This window comes from Ambystoma mexicanum, chromosome 13 (genome assembly GCF_040938575.1).
Source record: "Ambystoma mexicanum isolate Mex_15411 chromosome 13, UKY_AmexF1_1, whole genome shotgun sequence".
NCBI lineage: Eukaryota > Metazoa > Chordata > Amphibia > Caudata > Ambystomatidae > Ambystoma > Ambystoma mexicanum.
In genome coordinates this window covers 704,978,943-705,004,943 of record NC_090938.1, presented here as the reverse complement: position 1 = coordinate 705,004,943, position 26,001 = coordinate 704,978,943, and the positions used below count along the sequence as shown (strand labels likewise).

Sequence of the window (26,001 nt, the reverse complement as noted above, 5' to 3'; positions counted from 1 at the left end):
ATACCCTAGGAGAGCCTGGTTAACTTAAAACAAACAGTTACTAGGAGATACTTTTGGCTCCCTAGGAAATGCCGTCCTTTAAGCAATGCAGTGGGAGGGGAGTATAGGGATGTGCCCCATAAAGGATACATCTATGAGAATAGGGCATGGGTTCTGTGATAGTGATGGGGCCCCTGAGGGACCCTCATTTGTGGAAACAAGGCACAATCACCACACACGAACTGGTAGGCCAGATACGAGGTTGTATTCCCAAAATCTAGGGTTTATTGCAAAGCAAATGGTCTCAGTTGACCAACTGGTCCCACGCCCCGCGATATGTGTCTACCAGACCTCGGGGGACGCAAGAGAGAAATTCGTACAACAGTTAATATACAAAACAAGCATCTAGTAATCAGCAGTGTCACAACTTATACCGCCCCTATTGCATTTCCTTTGAACTAGGCTCGATGATTGACAATGGTGGCGAGTATGACACCTTCAAACATTCATTTAGTAACAGTTTGCAATTTTGTCAGCCGACAGACATAAGTCTTTGTTTTAAAGAACACAATGCTTCTGTCTCTGCAAGCAAGCTATGCATAGAGAGAGACACATTCCAGTCCTTGCTATCTCCTAGTTTCTATTTGTGTGCTGGGGGTCAACTTGCTCTCCAGGGCTCTAGCGGGCTCAGGAAAGGGGGGCCGCAAAGAAGAGCATAATTCAAGTCATTTAATGCTCGCTCTAGCATTTCTACTGTGCTACTGAGACTAGCTGGCACCTGCTGTACTGATTAGAATGCCTTGCTGCTCACTCTCCAAGGATATGTGAGGGAGAAGACCGGGCATTTATGTCTGGGTTACTGCGTTATGTTTCAACATGCCTCTCGCGGCCTTTCATTATGCACCAGTGAAGCAGAATAATATTTCAGCAAAGCAGTTTTACATGAAGCAAAAGGCAACGTTAGAGAAAACAAGAAGGAAACAAAATGGCGATTTCGGTCACCTTAAAATGGCTGCACCGTGGTTAAGCTTTTGCTACACCTTTCTAATACTAAAACACATGAGGCTGTTGGTCTTCGGCCAACAAAGTATATTGCCTTACGATCGAGGGGGTCTCTACTCTTTCTGGACTGATGCAAATAGGCCAGGCAGAGGTTTAGAGCACTACTACCCTCACCCAAGGAGCGGTTGTCACATTTGAATTACAAGTAGACTCATGACCAAAAGCAAATAAATCCCTGAAATTCAGACTCCAGAGTGGTGCCCTGGTCACATTATTAATGGGCCCCTGGAAACTGAAGGAGATGAAGGAGTAGCCATGTGTGAAATGTTTTGTGATTTGAGGTAAGAGAAGCAGAGGTGATGCCAATAAATTCAGTACATGGTCGGTGGTGCAGCTTGAGTGCGCCGCGGCAGCTGGGTTAATGTGAAGGCTTATTGTTTTATCAAAGCAGCGTTGGACTCGCCAGTCTTCCTTTAAACATAGCAGGGTTGCACATCACGCAATGGTTATGATTTATTAATGTTTCCATATACTCTTAGCCAATCCTGTACCTGGATTCACCAGTGACGATGTAGGGAACCACATGGAAAGGGGGGAATGGGTTAAATAAGGAGTGGCCAGTCGTTCCAGGGACTATAGGGGGCATTAGCATGTTCTATAGGTGGTAGCCAATTAGGGTGGAAGGATAACATTGTATCCTATGTATGCTGATGTGTGTTTTTCAGCTGTATAATATGTCATTTCTTGGGGTGTCCGTTCGGTTCTACGGGACTGTCCGAGGTCTTTGCATGTAATAAACCTTGTTTTCCTTTGCAAACTGGTGCAGTGATCATTTGGTCTCTTGGATTATTTTTACCGTACAGGTTTTAGGTTGCTATTCTCTTTAGTAATGCCACTAGGAGAGCATTCCAAGCTTTGGAAATTATCAGTGGCTTCCATTAATCCCCTCTTCAGGGCTCTATACAACTCAGCAGTCTCAACCACTGACCACCTCTGCTTATCCATCCACCAAGTCGAAAGTAGCAGACCTTCTTTCCGCTTCCAGTACATGGCAATTATGCAGTTAGCTAATCTGCAGTCTTGGTCCATTGATTTAACTTCATGTGCAGCTCTCTGTGATCTGGGGTACAAAACTTGCAAGCATTCATCTGGAGTCCCATTTAAATCTTGTTATCCCGGCCTTCTTCACTGCCCTACTTATTGACCCCCAGAAACCCGAATCTTCTAGAACTTACACAGCATATGTAGATCTGCCATGTCAGTGCCACACCATTGGCAGTCAGGGATGCTTGTTTGTTGAATTCTATCACTCTGTGCAGTGTCATGTAAGTCCTGTGTAGTACATTCAGTTGCATTAATCTATGTCGGACCTTTCTAGAGACCACCGCAACATTTAGCATTGTGCTTTTCCACTCAACATCATAAAAGCTCTGACTTAAATCAGCTTCCCAAAATTAACTGTGAGCGATTCACCGCTCTTACCTGCCAACAGTCTACTATATAACCTCGATACTTTCCTCCAGCCAACTTCTAACTCGTACATTAATGTTATAGATTCCTCTGTTTCAGGCTGCACCGTAAAGCTTGCCCACATGATTCTGGCAGCCTTTGTCAGTCTCATGTACGACAGAAAAAGCCCAGAGTGTGATCCATATTCTGCCATTGCATCTGGGAACTCTAGAAACCTTCCATCCTTGAAAACGTCCCCCATGAATCTAATCCCATTATAATGCATCATACATAATAGACAAAAAGTCATTGGGCCTCATTACACGGACGGCGGTGGACCAAGGTGCTATTAGCACCTTGGTCCATGCCGGTAAAATACCGACACCGCCTTGGTGGAAAGGGGAATTACTGCCCTATTCCAAGGTTGCTGGGGTGGTAATTCCCCCTTCCCCCATTGCCCTTCCCCATTCCCATTTTTGCCCCATAGGGCATAATGGGAATGGGGAAGGTGCTAATTACGGCACCGCAAATTGTGGTACCGTAATTAGCTCCCTGGTCCCTTTGCGGGTTGGTTTTTAACTCCTGCAAAAAGCAGGCTTTAAATTCTCCAACCCGCAAAGGGACCTCGTAGTAAGGCGGTAAGGATTTACCGGTAAAATACCGGTACCGGTAAACCCTTACCGCCTACCGTGTAATGAGGCCCATTGTGTTTTCTTTTGGAGGTCGGGAAAGTGAGCAGGTTAGAATAGGATTCTGGATAGTGGACTTTTAAAATTGTTAGACATCCTGACCAGCACCATTTAGACATTATTTTATAGAACAGGGAATTAGCTTGTAGACTAAGGGACAGATTATTTGGAATTTGACAAAAATAAAACCTTTAAAACTATGCCTCAGTGTCCAAGTTCTAATTCTGACATAGCACAGATCCCATCAGGAGAGGGGGTTGAGATGCCACTGGTGTGCCAAGAAATCCCTGTTAATACAGTGCACTGTGTGGAGGTGAACTCTCCCATCAGATGTTCCATACAGCCTTAAGTTTCACCATTAACCATATGTTTCTATGTGTTGTTCCCTAGATGTGAATTTGATGCAGCTTTTATTTGTGGTCCGAAGTTAAACTCGACTGAGGCACAATGGTTGGAACAAAGAGACGAGCCCACAGGCCCCCTGGCAGTTGCCCAATAAAGAAGTATGGTAAGTATGATGCTTTATTTGAGTCAATGTTTTGTGATCCACTATCATTAGCAGGGCACTGGTGTACTTGCTTTCTGGTGGAATGGTTACAATGTGAATAGCGGCATAATAACACAGATTCTGTATACTCCTGTTTTTGTAACTTATGGGTTGACGTCACCTACAATAGATCAGCTTGAAAGCTTAAAACGAAGGATGTGTTAGCCTATGGTATCCTCCTTGGAAGATGGGGGTGGTTTTTAATTTTTTTTATTTTTTTAATTAAAGGACATTATAATGTTCATCTGGCTAGCACAGTAATCCCTCTGACTGTAAGATCGAAATCCTGCCTGTGATTAGCTTTCCAGTTGTAGCACGGAGCCTAGAAAAGACACATGTTCAAGAGTGAGGAAAATAGTATAGAATAAAAAGAAAAACTGATAATCCACAGCATTTAAAGGGTTAGTGTCATGGGACACTTGAGGCTTAAAGGAATGGGTCGCCCAAAATGTTTTATTGCCCAAAAAGATGGGCAATAATAAAACAAATATACTCGCACTTTTCTTTTTTTTTTAAATTCCTATGTAAAATTTTGAGCAATTCAAGCTCAAAAATTGGAAAAGCAAGCACATGGGCGCATCCATTTTGTGAAATGGATGGCCGCCTGTGCTGGCTTTTGCAGCACTAATGAAGGAAAAGCCAGCCAGCTGTATTAAACAAAAGCTACCACTGGGTGGCTTTTCCTTCATTGGTGCCGGGACTCGGAGGACGCGGACCGGACTCTACAGGCAGAAAAGCTGCAGCTGCATCTCGGTAAGTGCAATTTGTTTTTTTTCTTTAAATAAGCACTAGCTGCGTTTTTTTCCTAAGTTTTCCGAGCTGGAGGAGCTCGGAAAACTTAGAAATAAAACCGCAGCTTTAAAAACGTATTTATGTTTGCGGTAGCTTTTGACGCGACCGCAAACATAAATACAATGTTAATGTGTTTGAAAACGCTGCGGTTTTTCTTTCTAAGTTTCTCAGGCTCCTCCGGTGTCATGATGCCTACCTCTAAGGAGCCAGGCCGGGCCCAGCAACCCCAGAGGCAGACATCATTTTCCCCAGGGAAGTCTCAGCGGGCCCAAGTCGGGGCCCTTTGGACTCAGTCCTGGCGCCTTAGGCGCCAGGCTCATAGCGGACCCCAGTCCTGGCGCCTTAGGCGCCAGGCTCATAGAAGAGGATATGTGTTTAAGTGCTTGGGTGCACACTTACCTGATGCAGACCTTGCTGCTTCATCGAGGCCCTCTTGAGGCCTGAATGGGACTACTTAACCTGTAGGACTACTTCACCACCCGGGTGTGGTCGGGGAAGGATACATACCTGATTGGTGGAAGGATACATACCAGGAACTTCTTCCAAGGCTATTTAAACCCCACCCGAACAGCCACACATGCTTCGCGTTGTTCTGCACCTAGCAGCTGGACGCTCACCGTGTCAGCTCCTGCATCCTGACTTCAGCCACGCCTGCCAGCACCCTGGAACACCTGCAAGGGGAGAAAGGAAGAGAATAGGAGAAGAAAAGCCCTTACCTGCTAAATCTGCATCCCGGAGCCATTTCTCCAACGGCCCTGAAAAGGAAGACATCATTTTAAAGGCATTTCGTTTCGATCGCTGCAGCGCTGCATTTTACTCACCTTTGCAAGGTGCTTCCATCTTCAGCAGCGATCTTCCGGATTCAGCTACGCCCCGGCGCCTAGAGGAAAAAAGACAAGAACAAAGGTGAGAGGGAGAAAAGGAATAAGGAAAGTTCAGTTTCCTTTTAAGTCTTACCTGTTGGATTATTCCCACTGCATTTCGGGTCCTGCCGCTTCCTGGCATCTCCGGACCCCGGCCCCTATGGGGAAAAAGACATAAGCATTAGCGCTTGCTGCAATTAGACAACGAACATTATTATTAAGCTTGAACTTTTGAACAGAACTTTTACAGCGCCTTACCTGAATCCTCAATCCAGTGAAGTAACTGGGTTTCAACGCGCCCCTGCATCAGAAGCAGGATGGAGAGCTCATCCTTCCAAACCCTAAGGTGAGGCTTCACGGGGAATCGTGGAGGAGGTATCGTGGAGGGTTGGAAGGGAGTGGGAGGCTTGAGCATTGTTCCACAGTTGGTAATACTCCCTTTTCACGCACAGGAGGGTATCCAACAAGCCAGGGAAGCCAGAATAGAGGGGCCCTTCCTGTCCATCTTCAGAGTTCTGCGCCTTTGACGCCGCGCCTCCGTGGGAACCAGGTGAGCGTTACATCCGGCTAGGAGGAGCCTGAGAAACTTAAAAAGAAAAACCACAGCGTTTTGAAACACAACCGCGTTGTGTTTCTGCCTGCCGTGGCTATCACTTTGGGTCTCCGGTGCTCCCCCCCATGGAGGATCGGAGACCCAAAGTGAAAGCCAAGGCAGGCAAGAACACAACGTGGTTGTGTTTACATACGGCAGTGTTTCTGCCTACAGCTGATTTCCCATTTGGGGCTCTCGGGCTCCCCACGGGGGGCCCGAGAGCCCCAAATGGGAAAGGCTAAATGCTGCAGTGTTTCTGCCTAAATCTGCTTTCCCATTTGGGGCTCTCGGGCTCCTGTGGAGCCCCAAATGGGAAAGCAGATTTAGGCATAAACACAACGCGGTTGTGTTTGAAAACGCTGCAGTTTTTCTTTCTAAGTTTCTCAGGCTCGGAGGAACCCAAGAAACTTAGAAAGAAAAACCGCAGCGTTTTCAAACACAATAACGTATTTATGTTTGCGGTAGCTTCAAAAGCTACCGCAAACATAAATACGTTTTTAAAGCTGCGGTTTTATTTCTAAGTTTTCCGGGCTCCTCCAGCCCGGAAAACATAGAAAAAGCCTGCAGCTAGTGCTCATTTTAAAAAATAAATAAATGGCACTTACCGAGATTCAGATGCAGCTTTTCTGCCTGTAGTCTCCCGTCCGCGTCCTCCGAGTCCGGGCACCAATGAAGGAAAAGCCACCCAGTGGTAGCTTTTGTTTACTACAGCTGGCTGGCTTTTCCTCAATTAGTGCCGCAAAAGCCAGCACAGGCGGGCATCCATTTCACAAAATGGATGCGCCCATGTGCTTGATTTTCCAATTTTTGAGCTTGAATTGCTCAAACTTTTACATGGGAACTTAAAAGAGCGAGTATATTTGTTTTATGATTGCCCATCTTTTTGGGCAATAAAACATTTTGGGCGAACCATTCCTTTAAATAGTTAGAGGGTGAATCCTCAATATTATGCCTTTGGACCTCCTCTGTGACCTGGCTTTCCAGCTAAGCCAGGTGGAGCAGATTGCCAGCGGGGCAAAGGACTCGCTCCTAATACACTATTTAACTTTTTAAAGAAAGTTGGTGAGAAAAAGTCAATGGAAACGGCTAAAATGAGGCAAAAAGACACAGGGAGGCAGTGGGGAAAAGAGAGCCAGCAAGAATGAGAAAGGGAGAAACAATAAAAGCAAGAGCAAACATAATACACAAAATGAGTGAAACAACGCAAAGGGCATAGGAAGGTGAACAAAAAATAAACCTAATGGAGTGATTGAAAGGAAGTAAATGAGTGAAAGAAGAGGTGAAGAAAGGAGGAGCATGATGAAGACCAACAAAAGAAGGAAGTTAAGCTGGGAAAAGATAAATGTAAACGGAAACTAATAATTTATAAAGAAAAAAGGTAGGTGCAAAGCGAAATAAAAAAGGGAATGTTAAATATAGGAAGGAAATGAATGAAAATGGAGAAATTAAAGAACGCAATACAAATTTCTGTTTTATTTTTATGCATTGAAATGGTACTCTATTTATCACTCAACTGGTTGAAATGCAGCTCAACCGAGACAGCCTTTCATCCTTCTATGTCCTGCATGAAAAGAGATCACTTTAGCAAATGTTTCACTCATTGAGCTGCCTGACAGGCTGAGAGGGAATGAACACAAAGTGAAAGTGGAAAAGAATGCTGAGCTACCGAACAAATGCATTATTTTACCTCAACCCCTGTGAAAATTCTATTTTAAATTTCATCAAGTCTTTGGCCAGTGAAATGTGTGCAGAGAACTTTAAAATGCACTATTCACAGCTAAGCCTTTACGTCTGCTCCATGTTGCCCTACAACATGCCACTTGCAGAATTTCAGTCAGTCATGTTTCATTACTGCGAGAGACCCAATGTGCTTGTCCCCCCCCTGGTTGGTGCTCACCCAAAATATAATTGGGGGAGCACCAAACCCCCCTTTAGTATTAATTACATCTACCAATGCTACTGGCTCAATGTGCTTTAAAAGACACTATTTGGCATAATTCTATTACCAAAATAATCCTTCAGCGTTGGGTGTGCGAATCCTCTTGCAAGTCTCTAATGTTCTGTGAAAGCCTTTCATATAAATATGTTGGGATCCCCACTTTCTTCTCTGGGCTCAGTGGCAGTGGGGTGATCCAATGGTCCATGTGGCTGCCGGTCAACAGTAAATGAAAACTCTGGCCCCACAGTAACAATGTGTAAGTTATGAAGGAGCCAATCCAGAGAAGAGTGGTAGCTTGGTATTTTGTTAGTAATATATCTGATTAACTGATACATCAAAGCTGTTCCTACATCCCTGCAAGTCCGTAAAAATTCCCTTCAAATATCCCTAGATAAGCCAATGAATCCAGTGGCCTTCTGTCTTAGTATGGACACAGGTTGGGTATCCGGGGCTCGAAGTATGCCTTAGGGTTGAGCAACTGTCTTTCTTCCCTGGCTGTCCTCTATGGATTATCAGGCTGCAGTCATTCTGATCACCTCCCCAGGCAAGGGAGTTACTGCCCCCCTCCCGGTCTCTAGCTACCAACAAGTTGTGGGTTTGTGTTCGTTCTCTCTTCTCTTCTCTCTCTGCTCCCCTCCCCCCTGGTGTTGTCTAGCAGGCAATCAGTCCATCTGCGTTTTCTCTAAAACGAAATAGCTCATTTTGGGCTGTACAAAGAGATCTCCTCAGCTGACTGCTGTCAACATCCCATTTTTATTTTCTGCTTCATCTTGCTACACTCTGCGAGTGGGCATTCTTTGCTCTTAACAATTTACGTTCTATACTCCCTGCTTGGCTATTTGTATCATATATTTCTCTCCTCAATATGTCTTGAAGTACGGGTTCGGGTCAGGGCATAGGACAGAACATGTATGCATCTTTAGCACTTTCCTGTGACCATCAGTTTACGCTGCTCCTAGCTGGGTGAGAATAGGATATGGATTTGTCCTCGTCTGATCACCTTTTATTTCTTTTAGCACGAAGCGAGACTGAAGTGAAGCAACTGCAAAGCCTCAAAGAAGAAGCAACCTGCTCCATATGTCTGGAATATTTCAAGGAACCTGTGCTTGTAGACTGTGGACACAACTTCTGCCTCTCTTGTATAACTTGCTGTTGGAAGGGGCTGACCTCTAACTTCCCGTGTCCTCAGTGCAGAGAAATATCTCCAAAGAATAACCTCCGGCCTAACCGGCAGCTAGCCAACGTGGTGGAAATAGCAAGAAACCTTCCCTTGCACATGATGAAAGTGCAGGAGAGCAATTTGTGTGAGGAGCATGATGAGACGCTCAAGCTTTTCTGTATAGACGATAAGGAATCCATCTGCGTCATTTGTCGAGAGTCTCGGGAACACAGGCGACACGCTGTGCTTCCCATAACCGAGGCGGCTCAAGAGTTCAAGGTATGTATGCTGCAGTACTGTCAGTGTTTGTTACGCCCTATCCTGAATGAAAGTCTAACAGAGAAAGCTAACCAAGTGTACTTGGATGTGTATGTGACTGGTTTGAAATCACAAATTGTGCAGTATGGGCACTATAGAGGAGACTGCCAAACAAATGCAAGGTGATTAATGGTTACATGTTACACTGAGATCCGCAATAGGGGAGGCTGCTTGAAAGTGGGTATGGGAATTGCATATCTCTCTGTATGTCAAGTAAATTAGGCAGCTTAAGAGTGTGAAACTGGTTGGAGATAAAAAAAAACACACATGCACACGCTCTCCAGAGCATAACGGAAGGTTTTGAATCAATTGTAATCATTAACGTTGCTCTGGGCAACCCTCCAAACACTTGTATTTCTGCCTGTAGTGTGGGGGGAAACAATTACTAATGGTGCTTGATCCCACTCCGGAGGGTGAGGCTACTGCGTGGTGTATGGAACAGGCATTTGAATCAGACTTCTCATCCTGGGATTCCCATAGAGCAGTTTGTTCAAGATTGTGAGGTGTATATGGTAATGGTTTGGGATGACCTCTCTCATAAGGGGAATCGCATAAAGAAGGTATATGAACATATGAGATCACAATTCTCACTGTGCAGGTCTCGAAAAGGAAGGGCGGAGGGGTGTAAAGCTCAATAGAAATACTCTTAGCCGTTTTACGTTCTATTTTGGCAGCCGTGTGTTGCATACCACCACACTGTGGCTGCCTAAAAAGTCGTCCTGGAGAGAGTCCCCATTATCCTGTGTTGGAGTATCTGCAAGTGGCACTAGAGATCTAATACAAAGAGTATGGTTGAAAAGAGCAGGGGAAAACCGAGGCAAACCACAAGTGGCACCCCCATGTCTGACACCCAGTGGAGACAGTAGAAGATATGTGTTGAAGAAAGGACACTATCGGCAAACAAGAGTGGCATGGCAAGTAGAATTGAGAACAGCTAAAGAGGATTTATATGCATTCAGACCCATAGGGAGAGGGACCTAAACCCAGCGAGACTGCAGGCAAAGAAACAGCCTGCACGCTGTAAGGAATAAGGAGTAAGACTCGGACACAGCAGCATTGAGATGATTGCTATAGACTTTTATTAAAGTGAAAAGAGGGTTGAAGAAAGACCTATCTCGCCCTATCGCTATGAGGGTTTTCCCAGCCTCAACGGAACTAAAGGATGTCAACGTCAGAATGTCCAAAAGTAAAGAGTTCTCCGTCCTCTGTCCGAAATCCTAACCTGACCCCTTGCATGCTAAACTGAGGATAATGTGAAAAGGGATAAAGTCTCTCAACTGGCCATCAATAGTTCCAACAAAAAAGTGTAAAAGGAAATGCATAATCAAAGTTCCACAATTCTCAGGAAGGGGGGGGGCCCTTTCCTGAGCTTCTACAGCACTTTTATAGTTCACATCACAATTCTCAGTAGGTGCTTCCCTTTCCCTGAGTTTCTCAGATACTTTACAGTTCACAGTATTTAACAGGGTGTGGTTCTTCCCTTTCTCTCTCACATTTCCACAATATGTAACTTTCCAGCCTAAGGAGTATGTTTCGCTTACCTTGGATTTCACACTCTTAAACTGTAAAATTGTGGAATGCAAGGCAAACTTTTATTTCATTTTCCAGTCCAGGGGGGTATGCTTCCCTTCTCCTGGATTTCGCATGATTGGGTGCAGGTTCTAGACTCGCAATCAAGTCCTGCCAGGACTTTCTTATTTTCCTCTTTCAATTGTGGTTGTGGGTCCCAGACTAACAAAACAGATTGCCTGGTATCCTCCGCTGCCAGGACTTCCTCAATGTTCACTTTACTTTCTTCTGTTTTCTCTTATTTTCTTCTCTCCGTTTTCTCAGTCAGTCCCAGACTCGCAAACACGTTGCCTATATATACTCTCCTGCCAGGTCTTTCTCAACATAAAACAGTTTGACACGTTCAGGCACTGGGTCTTTGACCCTCCTTCATCTGCTTCAATTAGTAATTTATTTGGTGGCCTAGCTCCCTTGTTCAAGTTCGTCCAATCAGTATTACTGTCTCTTAACATTGTGCGGTATACGCCACAAAGTGCCCCAGAGTCCCAATTCCCCTCTCTGTGCTCAGCGGTCTCTTGTGGCTTCTTGGGCGTTCTCTGCGTCTGTTGTTCCTCCAAGGGTTGCCTCCTCCTTTTGCTGGTGATTCGTCAGCTCTCTGGTGCCGGCTACACTTCAGCCTTCTCTCCCCAGCTTCTCTTGCTGCAGGGTACCGTGCAGCGTACCTCCACTCTCAGACTTTCATGACGATCCCGATTGGAGCCTTCCTGCTCCCCGCTGCAGCTGGCTTCTCCCACGCCTCCCGACCCTCGTCGGGAGCACTGTGTATCCATCTTCCACGCTGTGCAGGGGTCTTAGCACCTATCCGATCCATCCAACAACTAGAGCGCATCTCTAGTTCTGTGGCTTCAGCACTCAGCATTACTCTTGTTGCTCTTCCTCGTCCCAGTCCTTTTTATTAAAGGTGTAAGGGCGAGTCTTTGTCAGTGCAAATTGGATGGCCTGGTTCTGTTTTAGAATAGGCCATACGGGATTTGGAATTACAGGGGTTAATGTCCTCCCCTGAATGGAAATGGGGATATCATATTCCTGCTAGCGATTCTCCTTCCCTCCCATAAGGGTTGTCTCCTCTCCCCGCTGAGTCCCCTTCCCCCTAACATGGTCGTCCCTCATGACGCCACCCAAGGGTCAGGATCAAGTAGCGGCTGCCTTACCCTGGCCATATGGGGAGAGAGTTTCCCCGGAGAGGGAGTGATGACATCACTTAATTCATCACAACACACATCTGAGCATTCAAGGAGAGTGAGGTAATTAAACAGAGAGAAGGGTCCAAGGAGTAAAGCTGCAGATGAGCAATGAGAGAGGCCCAAAGCCCCTTTTGGAGAAGCTGAACCTACCATCGCTGCTTATTCTAACCACATGACATATTTTACATATTTGTCTTGCACTATTACACATGGTTATTAGTTGCCCAGTTACCACCAACCAATGTGGTATCCCTGCCGTGCTTGGAAAGAGGCTGAGCTTTGTTGTGGCATGTAGTTTTCTGTTATCCCTTGGGGGAACATAGATTTGTTCTGAACAGGGCTTTGCTTGGTAGTGGCTTAACCTTGTGGTCTGTAATTTCTGTGCCAGCCAATCAGAGTTCAGCCAGTCTCTGCTTTATACAAAATAATCATGGCTACAGTCAGCCCTACAGATAAGGGGTGTATCAGCCACTTTTACTCCCTAAAAATAGGTAAAACCTCGTAAAAAATGATAGGGAGCATAAATACCACAAAAAATGTGAAACTGACACGTATAACCTTGTGCCCCTGAGTTCACCAACATGGCTCCATAGATATGTTTGGACTAGTAGTGCACATAGTAATAATAGTGGTTTCTTCTTGTGGTACTATCTGATTGGAAGCAGTGAACCGGTTTCTTAAATGTGCATGAATAATTAGGTGCCTAAATACACATTTTACAAAAACATTTTCATTTTTCCAGTTAAAACCTATTTTTACTCGCTTATCAAATACTCCCACTGTGAATTGGACTTACATTTTTACTCCCTAAAACATCTTATCTGGACCATCAGGATGCACAATGCTTTTATTATATGAAAATTGAATTAGTTACTTACTTGTAACTCTGGTTCTCCAGCATTGGTATCTTTCATAGATTCACATGCTGTGAACATTCCCAGTCGTCAGGCTGGGAATCCTCAGTAACATAGGGCAGTTTAAACTGAAACGCTGTCACTGTTGTGCTCTATCATAGTGATTTTGGGTCATAATGCTCGAAACCAATAGGAACAGCTCCCTTACCTCTTCCTCTATCTGTCATCTACAGATCTGGCAGTGCACGTGAGTGGCAGTAAGAGCCAAAAGATGAGCCATGTGGGATAGGTGTGAGGGTCGCATATGAAACTATGAAACATACCAATGATGGAGAACCGGAGTTACATGTAAGTAACTTATTCCTTCCCCAGTATTGGATCTTTCATAGATTCACATGCTGTGACTAGATTACAAAACAGTATTACAACAATACCCATGGGCGGAGGCAAGCTCCCAGCATAACTTGCCACTGGAGACTTACCCACCTTATGCAAAAAGGTTCTTCAGAACCAACTGGCCGACTCTAGCCTCTTCTGCGGAATCTCTGTCGATACAGTAGAACCTTGTGAACGTATGTACCGATCTCCAGGTGGCTGCACGGCAGATGTCAGGCAGCAGAATTCCAGAGAGGAAAGCAGTGGTTGCTGCCACTGCTCTGGTAGAGTGAGCTCCGGGCCTGCCGGCAAGCGGCCTGCCAGCTTGCTAATGGTAAAATGAGATGCAAGCAGTAATCCATCTTGCGATAGAAGACTTTGAGAGAGCCTTCACGGGCCCAGAAGGTCCAAATGAAACAAACAGTTGATCTGTTGTACGGAACGACTTAGTACGCGCCACAGAGTATTCGAGAGTGCGCACCACATCTAGCTTGTGCAGTGTTCGCTGTGCTGGAGACGTTGGCGTGCCAAAGAATATGGGCAAAACCACCTGCTGATTTAGATTGAAAGCAGATGTCGCCTTTGGTACAAAGGTTGGGTTTAGTACATAAAAAAAAAGCATTGTCTTTGTGAACCGTCAAATAGGGCGGTTTTGCAGAAAACGCCTGGATTTAACATCCTCGTCTGGCCGAAGTTATGGCCACCAAAAACGCTGTTTTTCAGGAAAGAAGTTTAATCGATGCTTGGTGCATAGGCTCAAAAGGCAACTTCATAAGTCTTGCAAGTATTTTTATTATTTGTATCGCGCACCTAACCCTGAGGTAACTGGCTGCTGGAAAACTTAACATGTTACCAACAAAAGGCATAATTACATAAGGGGATATACATAGCAATGGCGAATGGGTCGACCTGGGTTACATATTGGTCTAGCCTTCAAAATAAGTAAAAATAGGATGAGAAACAGCGGAATTCTAACCAAACAATGAGGCTGTTATGCGGGATCCCTTGGACTCATCAGTTAATAGCCTTGTCAGTGAGCCAGAGTTTGACGCTGGTTTTGAAGGCATTGAAGGACAGTTCTAGTCTGATGGTGGGGGGGGGGTAGGGAGTTCCAGAGGTTGGCAGCTTTTACAGGGAAGCTGGCTCCACCTGCAGTTTTGAGGTTGAATCTGGGAACGGTGAGGAGATGAGTGTGGGACAATCTGGTGAGTCAGGTGGCTTAGTGTAAGGAGAACTTGTCAGAAAGGTATTTAGGAGCAGCATTGGAGATACATTTGTGGGTGATTGCCAGGGTGCGAAGTGAGATTCTATCACGCACTGGGAGCCAGCTAAATTTTTGTCTGTGGCTGGAGATGTGGTTGTATCTGGGGATGTTTAGTGAGGATCTTGAGGAGTTATTTTGTAAGACTTGTAGTCTGAGATTCAGTTCGGAAGTTCCTGAGAAGGGTGTGTTGCAGTAATCTAATTTGGAGAGTGCTAGAGCTCTGGCTAATGCCATGCAGCTGGTGGTGGATAAATAAGACTTGCAGGCGTTGATTAGCTTGTTTGTGTAAGCTGTTGATGAGGTGATAGCGCTCACTTGTTTATTTAGTGATAAAGTGGAGTCGAGGTAGACGCCTAGCGTTTTATTTCTTTTGCAACTTTCATTGTATTTCCATCAATGATGAAAGACGTGTACTGTGGGTTAAGTTTGAAGCGAACTTGGGTGCCTACAATCAGGAGCACTGTTTTTTCATCATTAAAGGCAGAGGCTATGTGTCGCCATCCATGCCTGTATTTCCAGATAGATGTTGTTAATTAGTTTGGTATCATTGCCGTAGTGTCCCGACAACGTGATGAGAACCTGGGTGGCATCTGCGTAATTTGTGTAGATGACACCCATGTTGTCAAGGAGGTCGAATAGGTGCTTCATAAAAATGTTGTATAGCGTTGGGGATATACAAGATCCTTAGGGTACCCCACAGAGGATGGGGATTGGATCTGCGGATGCAGAGGGCGAGAAGACTCTGGTGGTGCGGTTAGTTAAGAATGATTTAATCCAAGAGGAAGCGTAAGTGGAAAAGGCTGCTGCATAGGTTAAGTGTTCAGTGAGGATATGGTGGTCAACCAGGTCAAATGCAGTGGAGAGGTCTAGCAAGAGGAGCATGGCCAATTTGCCTTTGTCTCTCGTCTCATCCATCTGTATTTTCATATCCAGGAGGGCGGTCTCAGTGCCATGCTAGGCCGAAAACCTGATTGTCGTAATCCAAGGAGATTGTTGTCCTCCAGGTGTTTCTGGATTTGCAGGTTGGCAACTCTATCCAGAATTTCTAAGAAGGGGACAGTAGTGATTGGCATATAGTAGTTCATTGGTGTGTTCTGGTCTAGATTGGGCTTTATTAGGAGAGGCATGACCTAGGCCTCCTTGAGGTTTTTGGGGACGAGATTGGTCTTGAAAGAGGCGTTTATCATTGTGGCGATGAAGGGATATAATTCCTTCGAACAATCCTTGATAAAAGGATCCGGACATGTCACCTTGGCATCTTGAAGGCTTGATGCCTTTAATGATGTCTTACTCTTCCCTGGGTGTGACCATGGAGAATGAAAAAGGCGGGCATTGAGGAAGTTGAGTCTTGGGAGGGCCTTTATCTGGTGAGCTGTTTGCAAGGCTATTCTTTTTGGCTTCTATTTTAGTTTAGAGGGAAGCTATTTTGTCCGCTAGGGCTTGTTGAATTTTGGAACACCAGGCAGCATCTTTCGTGCAGTCTGATGAGGGCGGAGCTGGGGATTCCAATTCCCTTATGATGCTGAATAGCTCCTTAGTCCTGGATTTGGCATTGAGTATTCTGTTGTTGTAGATTTCCTTTTTGATGGTAAGGATGGCAGATTTGTAGGTAGCTGCTGTAGTGGAGAACAGTGCCTTGTTGTGAGTGGAGGGTGCTTTACACCAGGTGGATTCTGCTGCTCTTTTTAGGTTTCTCAAAATTTTAAGTTCTGGTGTGAACCAGTTATTGAGGTGGGCGGCTGCTTTGGCTTTTTGCACTTTAACTGGGGCTATGGTTTCCATGGCGGACTTCAGAGTTGTATTATAGAGATCGACCAATTCAGTGGGATCTAAGTTTTTGTAATTGGTATCGTCCAAGATGTTATTGATTAGTGGGTATAGATTGGGTGGTGGTATGTTACGGGTGTTCCTGGAGAGTGAGTGGGGAGCGATGGTAGGGCTAGGCGGTGCGTTTCCCTGAATGGCAAAGGATATGTAGTGGTGGTCTGTCCAGGCGATGGGTTCGTTCTGAAGAATTTTTATGGAGCAGTTCAGGTCAGATCGCCAATCTAGTGTACGACCCTTGGCATGGGTAGGCTCAGAGATTCAATGTTTGAAATCTAGTTGGGAGAGAGAGTTTTCGAGAGCTAGAGCATTGGCATCATTGGGGTCCTGGAACCCAAAGTTAAGGTCTCCAAGGAATATGATGCAGGAGCCTGGATTTGTATTTTTTTTTTAAAACTTTTATTTTTGTCGGCAGAGGTTCACAAGGCACATGCTTCAAGGCAACAAACAAATAAATCAAGCATAGCATAAAACATCATAGTGATTACAGAATATAGTTCCAACAGTGGTTACAGAGCCTCGCCAGATACAGAAGGACACAGCAGAGATCACGGTGCATGGATGGAAACTGGAGACAAGCCAGATCCGGGCGTGTTCTCACCTTGGTTGTTGAGATACGTATTAAATTCGCTCCAGATGTTCCTGGGTCGAGATTGGGCGGGCAGCATAGTCGGGTATTCCTCCTCACAGTTCTGTGACCATGTGAGCATACCCAGCCATTTCTGAGAGGCCGGTGGGGAGGAGGGCTTCCAGTTCTGAAGTATACATTTTTTGGCAATCATGCAACTTATATTCAAAAACATTTTCAGGCGCTTAGTTTCGTCAGTCCCCCAGACCCCAAACAGAACTGCCAAAGGATCGGGATCAATTACAGTTTCAGGTACTGCACTTAGTGTATGAAGGACACCGTCCCAGAAATCGGACAATTTGTTACAGGTCCAGAACATATGTAAGTGATCAGCATCCACTGCCCTGCAGCGTGGACAGAGGTGCACCTCAGAGCGAGCAAACCCCGATGTCCTGCGTGGTGTTTAGTAGAGGCTATTGAGAAGCTGATATTGCATGGCACGAAAACGGAAATTGAGGGAAACTTTTTGTGGGGCAGCACATGTCCTCCCACAGTTCATCAGGTATTTCTAGACCCAGTTCAGCCAACCAACCGTTGCGCGCCCCAAGAGCCGGAGTGGGGATGATGTCTTGTAGGATTTCATACAGTGAAGAGACGATGCCCCGTGCACCGCCCGAGTTGGCGATGTAGGCTGTCGCCGGGTTATCTGGGGGCTCATCCGGAAAGGAGGGCCACATGGTACGGAACGCGGCGCAAAGCCTGTAGTATTGAAGTCTCTGGGGGGTGGGGGGATCTGTTGTGCCCCGGTCTCCAAGTTTGGGGATCTATGAATTTGCCTTCGGGATAGAAGTCGGACAGCGCCCGATACCCCAGTGCACCCCAGTGTTGGGCCAAAGCGATATCAAGCGTGGGCTCCAGGCCAGGAAAAGCCCATACAGGAAGCCATTTGTAATATGGGGAGGGCCCACTTGTCGGGTGTAGCAGACGTGACCAGGCATACAGAGTCGCAGCAATGGGGTCGATGGGGGAATCGGATGCGTAGTGTCGATGTAGTATTAAGGGCATTAAGTTAATACCAGCGGAGGCAAGCCGATCCAGTTTGACATGTGGGCGGAATGGGTAGCCCGGGTACCAATGAGTCGCATGCTGGGCCTGGGCTGCGATCCAGTATAGTACTAGGTCTGGAGCAGCAATACCACCCCGTTTGTATGAAAGTGCCATGTCAGTCCACTTCTTGCGCACTTCACCAGAGTGCCAGAGAAATTGTGCACAAAGCGAATGCAATTTAGTGAAGTAAACCCTTCCGGGCCATATGGGAATGTTACAAAAGGTGTATAAGAGCTTGGGGAGCAAGATCATTTTAATCAGAGTTAGTCGGCCAGCGACGGACAACGGAAGAGTGCGCCATCGTGAAATTTTGGTCTCAACTGTTCGTGCTACAGCTGAGTAATTATCGGCAAGCAAGGTGGGTTTAGTGAGGGATATCTGCACCCCAAGGTATCTAACACCCCCAGGGGCCCAGCGCAGGGGATTACTCGGTGGTGGGCTGCAGGGTAGCTTTAGTGAGCGGGAAGATCTCCGATTTGGAATAGTTCATCGTAAATCCGGAGTGGGTGCCGACCCAGGTGATGTCTCTCAGTATGGGGTCTAGATGGGGTGTGGGGTCTCTGACGTATAGTAGGACATCGTCAGCATATAGAGATATTATTTCAGGATCGTCGACCAGTCTTCTTCCTTTACGCGAGTGACGTGCACAGATAAAGTCCGCCATCGGTTCGATCACCAAAGCAAAAAGGATCGGGGAGAAGGGACAACCCCTGTCTGCTGCCTCTGAATAGCGTGAACATCTCGGATGTTCGTGAATTGACTCGTACCCGCGCAAGAGGGGAAGTGTATAATAGTTTAATGAACCCTATCATGTTTGGGCCAATGCCCATCTTTTCGAGGACCAGCCACATGTATTTCCAAGAGACCATATCGAAGGCCTTCTGAGCGTGCAGCGTAACCGCTACGGCCTCGACGTTCTCATCTATACAGGACATGACATTGAACAATCTCCTGATGTTATAGGAGGTGGACCTGCCGGGGACAAAGCCTGCTTGGTCCTCTTGTACCAAGTGCGTCATAATTGGCAGAAAGCGATTAGCAATGATTTTAGCAAAGATCTTTGTGTCTAGGTTCATGAGGGAGAGAGGTCTATAGGACCCGCACTCGTCCTCAGGTTTACCTGGTTTGAGCAGCACTGTGATAGCCGCTTCCCGCATGGAAGGGGGAAGGATAGCGGCTCGGGAGTGCCTCATTCCAGACCTCCAACAGTCAGCGGGCCAGAATAGCTATATGCTCTCGGTAGAAGTCCGCAGTGAGGCTGTCAGGTCCCGGCGCTTTGCCTTTAGGTAAGTCTGAGATAGCCGACACTATCTAGTCTAGTGTAAACGGGGCATCCAACTGGTCCCGGGTCTGTGGGGAAATTTCCGTGGTGGGGATCTGGTCGAGGAGTTCTCGCATATGATGTTCGGTGTGCTCTACGGGCTGGGAGTAAAGGGATCTATAGAACTCGGTAAATATATCCAGTATTCGTTGGTCCGCCCATTGAGCGTCACCATTTCGATCTTTGATGGAAGTGATCTGCGTACGGCCCAATTCTCCCCTCACAAGTGTCGCAACCGTCTTCCCGGGCCTGTCCCCCTCCCCATATTTCCTGGCGGCCTTTGGGCGGCTGAAGTAATGAACTTCGCTGGTAGCTAGAGTGTTAAATACCTGGAGCTCATCAGAGATTTGGGCCAGAGTGGTGGGGTCAGTCCCAGAGGAGCAACTTTGCTCCAGCCTTTTCAGTTTGGCCACAGATTGCCCAAGAGCGGCTCTAATATCTTTCAACACCCCAGCCTCCCGGGGATAGACATACCCCTAATGTAAGCCTTAAAGGCTTCCCATCTAACCGCAGCAGACGTATCCTGAAGAGAATTAAGCTCAAAGAACGACTCAATGTCAGCTAGTATCTCAGATTTAAATCCAATGGGCCTCATTACATGGACCGCGGTGGACCAAGGTGCTATTAGCACCCTGGTCCATGCCGGTAAAATACCGGCACCACCTTGGGGGAAAGGGGAATTACCGCCCTATTCCAAGGTAGGTGGGGCGGTAATTCCCCCTTGCACCATTGTCCTTCCCCATTCCCATTTTTGCCCCATAGGGCATAATGGGAATGGGGAAGGTGCTAATTACGGCACCGCAAATTGCGGCACTGTAATAAGCTCCCTGGTCCCTTTTCGGGTTGGTTTTTGACCGTTAACCCTTACCGTCGTCCGTGTAATGAGGCCCAATGTCTTTTAGAGCTTCGGACTTAAAGCGCCAGGTGCAGAGTGTTGGGATGGGAATTCCCAGTCCTAAGGACAATGTGATTGGAGCGTGATCCGAGAATGTGCGGGGCAAAATGCGTGAATCCTCCACCCTACCCATGACCTCTCTAGAGACCAAGAACAAATCTATCCTGGATGAACTATCGTGTACAGAAGAGTAATAGGTGTATTCCCGCTGCTGGGGGTGAAGTGTTCTCCAGGCGTCACAGATGTTGAGCGACTGCATGTGGCCATGCAGCCTGCGCGCCACACCAGACAGGACTCTGGGTGCCGTGGCAGTTCTGTCCAGGGCAGTGTCCAGTATAAGGTTCAGATCCCCCCCCCAATATGAACTGCACCCCCACGAAGCCCAGTAGTATGGTAGTTAGTGTCAAAGAATTCTGGAGAATCTACGTTGGGACAATAAGTGTTAACCAGCAAGTACTCTTTATTGACCAGTGTGCAGTGTATTATAACATAACGACCCTCGGGGTCGACGTAGCTTTTATGCAGCACAAACTTGATTGATTTGTGGATTATTGTGAGAACGCCCCTAGATTGTGTGGAGTAGGAGGTAAAGAACCGGCAGAACCCCATGACGGGGCAACAGCCCTCGGGATGAGTCCATCGGAATGCGTCTCTTGTAGAATCAATATCTTGCAATTGTGTCTGTTGGCATATGCCACGATTTTACGGGCCTTAGTGTGGTTGCTCAGCCCCTGAATATTCCAGGACATTATGACAGTAGTCATTTCAGAGGTAGGCATCTACACATACAGTACCCACATATCAGTGAACATTCCAACTCCAGTGATGGTATGAGCTCCCAGAGTTGGAACAGCAAGTGTGCATGTGGCCCTTCAGCATGCGCGCCGCGAAACCTTGTGTGCCTTTTTGGAAAACCACCCCTTTCCCACCCTCACCACTAACCGTAGATCAGCAGTGTAAACATCACCCACTCTTAACTGCGCACAGTTGGGCCGTCCCCAACCTGGCCCAATCTGCCCCGAGGCCCAACTGGGGCCAACACATACCAAAGGTTTGAAAAAAAAAACAGTGCAATCACAATGGGGTGCGCCGTTGCCGTGCGCTAGCACGCTTGGAGCCGAATGGCTCTGTTGCAAAACGAAAAGTGGTGGCGGACACATGACACAGGCCCCGCCCGCGGAGCGGGTAATCGGGGACTGCGCACAAGCCCCTGCGGTTCCGAAACAAACCAAAACAGTTTCGACAGTCAAATAACGTACATCCCTACATCCCATATACGGGGAGCGGGGCATATCGCTGAGAGATTAAAGACCTGCATTTGAACAACAGGAAGACAGAAATTAAGGTAGGACAACAAAACAACGCGAGACTAGCTCTGTGCAGTGCGTCGCTGGCACGCCAATAAGGATGTGCTCATTAACGCTGCAGCTCGTAAGGACTGCAGGGTCGCGGGTCATCGCAGGCGCAGAACGTTAAAATGAACAAAGCAGCCTTACCATTGCAAATCAAGTAAACAAGTTCAATAAATGTCCACAATCCGTGTCATTCACAATTAATTAGCGTCCACACCGCCGTCTCCAGAACCCTGAAGCGGTATTTGCATCTCGATGAATTTCACCGCCTCATCAGGGACAGTGAAAAAGTACAGTTTGCCCTTATGAGTGAGTTTAAGCCGAGCCGGGAATAGGATGGCATATGGTACATTGCGTTCCCTGAGCATTTTCTTGACGCCGAGGAATTGACGTCTCTCCTGCTGCACCGCCACCAAAAAGTCTGGGAAAATTCTGATAGTGTGAGAATCCAGTCGCAGCTCGCCTTTCTCCCGTGACAGGCGAAGGATGAGGTCCCTGTCACGATAATTAAGAATCTTGGCTATAATGGGTCTGGGGCTATCACCAGGTCTGGGTCGCGGGGCAAGGGCCCGGTGAGCCCGCTCCACCGTGAAGTAAGGGGAGAGGTCCGGGTCCCCCAGCAAGTCCTTGAGTAGTTGTTCGACTGCGTCCTCCATGCGCCCCTTCAAGGCAGTTTCAGGGACCCCAATGATGCGAAGGTTGTTTCTGCGGGAGCGGGACTCCCAAGTCATCGCATTTTGCTTTAACACTCTTCATGTCGCGCGATAAGGTGGCCGCAGTGTCCTGAAGTACGTGTATCGCATCTTCATTAGTGGAGATCCGGTTTTCAGCTTCAGTAATTCAAGATCCAGCCTGGTCTACACGGGTTTTGAGCGAGGCGACATTCGCATTAATATCATCAAGCTTCTCATGAAAGGAGGCAAAGTTTTTAGCCATTGATTCCATCATGGCAGTGAGGTCCGGCGCCGCCACCCCCGGATTAGGGTTGTTGTCAAGTTCCTCCTGAGGAGGCGATGTGTGGCCCACCTCCGGGCGACTTAGGGACCGTCTTAGTAAATTTGTCCATGGCACCCCCTTTAGCAGATCCTTTGGAACTACTCGACATGGCCGGAGCCAGAGGGGGAGGTAGTAGAATGAAGGGAGCGGGCTCCGGCGGCGTAACGGGCTGCCACAGGCTCGATAAAAGCAGCCCGGCGAGTTGAGAACCCAGACCTCCTTGGTCAGTCCAGCCAGTGAATTAGGTATTGAAGAATCCCGGTGAGGGCGCGACAGCGGTCCCCGCCGGCCCGCGCCCGGCAGCTCAGCCCATGCCCGTCGCCGCCGCAGGCGGGCCGCCGACGCGCCGTGGATGGCAGCGGCCTAAGCCCCCAGTGGGAAGGACAGTCTGGTAGGGCCGGGACAAGAGCTGACCGGCCCACGCGTGTAGTGTGTGCCCCAAGGTGCCAGGGGCAGAGCAGCCAGCAGCAAATCCGACGGGAGGCACCCGGTCAGGCCACGATGAGAACAAGGCCTAGCGAAGGCCCAATGGCGGCGGGACGGAGATCTCCGGTTTCGAGGGTCTGATTTCTCTCACAACTCGACATGCGGATAGAGCTCGTTGGCCGCAGTGAGGGGATCATAGCAGGGATACAGGATCCAAAGCAGAACCGCAGATGTCAACGGATAAAAGGCGGCTAGGCACGGAGCTCTTGCACTAGGCAGCCATCTTGCAGGCTGCTCAACAGCGCCCCCAAGCCTGGTTTTGTATTTGAAGAAAGGAGGCTTGTGATGCTTTCCTCAAAGGAAGAGATGGGGCCAGGAGGTCGGTAGACTAGGTTTAGGAGGATGGTTTGAGTTGCTGTTAGTGGGATTTTAGCAGAGAGAAGTTCTGCTGTGAAGGTAGGCTAGCGAGGGTAGTATCTCTAAGGACCAGAGTGGTTCTAGCTATAATGGCGAGACCTCCTCCTCTGCCTGAGATTCTGTCAGATCCGATAATCGTGTAACCCTCTAGGAGGGCTAGGGCTAATCGTGTAACCCTCTGGGAGGGCAAGGGCATGGCCTGCCGCCTGATGGAGCCAAGTTTCTGTGATGGCCAGGAAGTCGAGGCTGTTTTCAGAGATCAGGTCTGCAATGTTGGGAGCATGGGCAACTAGAGAGCGTGCATTAATCAGCAGCCCTTTAATAGTGGGAGGCATTTCTGCAGAGTTAGGTTTATGCAAACTTGGTGAATTAGTGGCTGAAGGTGTTCTCGTGTGGGTGGTGGTGGGGATGGGGATGGGCTGTTTGCGTATCCCTAAGGATACTGTGGGTGGAGTGGCAGGAGGGTGCACTCTGGATTTAGAGGTGTATTCTGTGGAATGGAAAGGCACCCTAGAGGTCTGCAAATGAGCAGAGAAACGTGATCCTAGTCTCCAGTTCCTTATGTTAATGGGGCATGGGACCAAAGATGTGGGGGGTGGTGGGTAGCATACCGATGGATCCATTCCAGTGGGCTAAGTAGGATTGCGGTAGTGTTACTTTGGTGAGAGTTGATAGTGGGGGTGAAGCAGTTATTGGCTTGGAGTGGCGGGAGGAAGTTGGTGGGCGTGATGGATTGGATGAGCGGGAGGATTGAGGCCATGGTGAGGGTGACTCTGTGAAAAGCTGCCATGAGGAGGGTAGATGTCAGCATTAGAGTAGGCCTCCGGAGGCCAGACTAGAAGCGAGAACCTAAATATTTAGGTGTGGGTCCTCCAGAGGTGGAAGTGGGTTACTGGGTAGTATCAAGCTGGGTCGGCACAGTCAAGTAGCACGTTGAGCTCCCATGCTGGCGCTGGGCGACGAACAGTTGGAAAAGAGCGGAACAGCCCACTCAAAAACTCCTTCACCAGCCGGTGCGACCACAGGGATATGCCCTCGTGCTGCGTGGGTGTACCTGGAGATCGCAGTTAGGTGCACCTTAATGGAAGAATGCGTTAAACCAGATTGAGCCAAGGACAACAGATCGGCCGGATGGTCTGAGGTTGCAGCTGCTGGTTTTTGCACCATACTTGAAAACGCTTCCACTTTAGCATTTCAAGGTGGACGGAGCTCTAGCCCTGGCCAGGATCGCCCGGCATTCTCGTGAAAGGGACAGAGCCCAGAACACTAAGAACACAGGAGCCAGGCCGTTAGATTGAGAGAGGCTAGGTCGTGGTGTAGTAACGCTCCTTGATTCCTGGACAGTGTGGGCGCAGCTTGATCGGTGTTGCTGACGAGAGGGCAAGGAGATTGGAGTACCAAAACTGCCCACGCAGGGGCCACTAATATCAATTTGCACCGATGCAGTCTGAAGGTGTTTAGAACTCGAGGAATCTGGTGAAATTCATACAGAAACCTCCCTTCCCATGGAAACGCAAAGGCGTGCCCCAAGTTCTCGGGGGTGGGGGGGTCATTGGGTGAAGCTGCTGGTAAAGGTCTTGCAGCAACTATTGTCGTGGGTAGCAAAGAGGTCGATCTCCGGAGTGCCCCACGTTTGAAACAAGTGAAGCTGGTCGTTGTGCAGTTCCCACTCGTGGCTAAAGCGTAACTCCTTGCTGAGGGAGTCCGCCAGAGTGTTCTGAATCCCCGGTAGATGAAGGGGAATGAGAAACGTGCCCTTCTGTAGAGCCCAATGCCACGGGGCTCGGACCTCCCTGGAAAGCTGTGGGGACCTTGTTCCTCCTTGCTTGCAGACATAAAACATCGACTTTGTGTTGTCGGTGTAACTCTGTACCACCTTTCCCCTCGGGAGGGGTAGAAAGGACTTCGGTCCCCATACAAATGCTTGTAGCTCCAGCAGGTTGATGTGCTGGCTCTTTTCCTCCACCAACCAAAGGCCCCTGGTGTGTTGGTCTTGACAATGTGCGCCTCAGCCCTCCAGTGAAGCATCTGTCGTGGCCTGATGGGCCGGCAACCAGAACGGCGCGCACTGCAATAGATGTTTCCTCATTGACCACCAGCGAAGGCTCAGTTTGAAAACCGTGTAGGAGCAATGTGGTCGTCCCAGAAACCTGAGGCTTGGATCCAGCGGGCATCCAGGAATTCCTGCACCGGTCTCATGTGTAACCAGCAGTTGATCAATGGGTTGCATGATTTCTTGCCATCCCTCGAGCTCGAGGGATGGCAAGAAATGTCCTTGTTGTAGCTGGGACAACACCTGCTGTAGTGTGACCATGCGGAACGTTTGTGCCTTGAGGAACTTGTTGAGCACCCTCAGATCTAATTTGGGCCTCCAACCCTCTGACTTGTTGTGCAGTGACCTTTTCCTTACCAGGAAGTAGCAGGAGTAGACTCCTGTAGCCAGCTTGCCCTCTGGAACCTTCTCCACTGCTCCTTTTTGCTGCTGAGCTCGTACTTCTTGAAGCAAGAGGTGTCGCAACT

The 26,001-nt window shown here is 47.9% G+C and overlaps 1 protein-coding gene across 3 annotated transcripts in view; it reads left to right on the top strand.

Moving 5' to 3' along the window:
* The window catches only part of LOC138521755 (E3 ubiquitin-protein ligase TRIM39-like), a 197,362-nt gene that overhangs the window by 76,881 nt on the left and 94,480 nt on the right, over nucleotides 1-26,001 (top strand). For all 3 annotated transcript variants that reach the window (XM_069634813.1, XM_069634814.1, XM_069634815.1), the window contains exons 2-3: nucleotides 3,510-3,627; nucleotides 8,869-9,290. In XM_069634813.1, coding sequence (XP_069490914.1) covers nucleotides 3,567-3,627; nucleotides 8,869-9,290 — 483 coding nt within the window. In that variant the 5' untranslated portion in view covers nucleotides 3,510-3,566. The remainder of the gene's footprint in view (nucleotides 1-3,509; nucleotides 3,628-8,868; nucleotides 9,291-26,001) is intronic.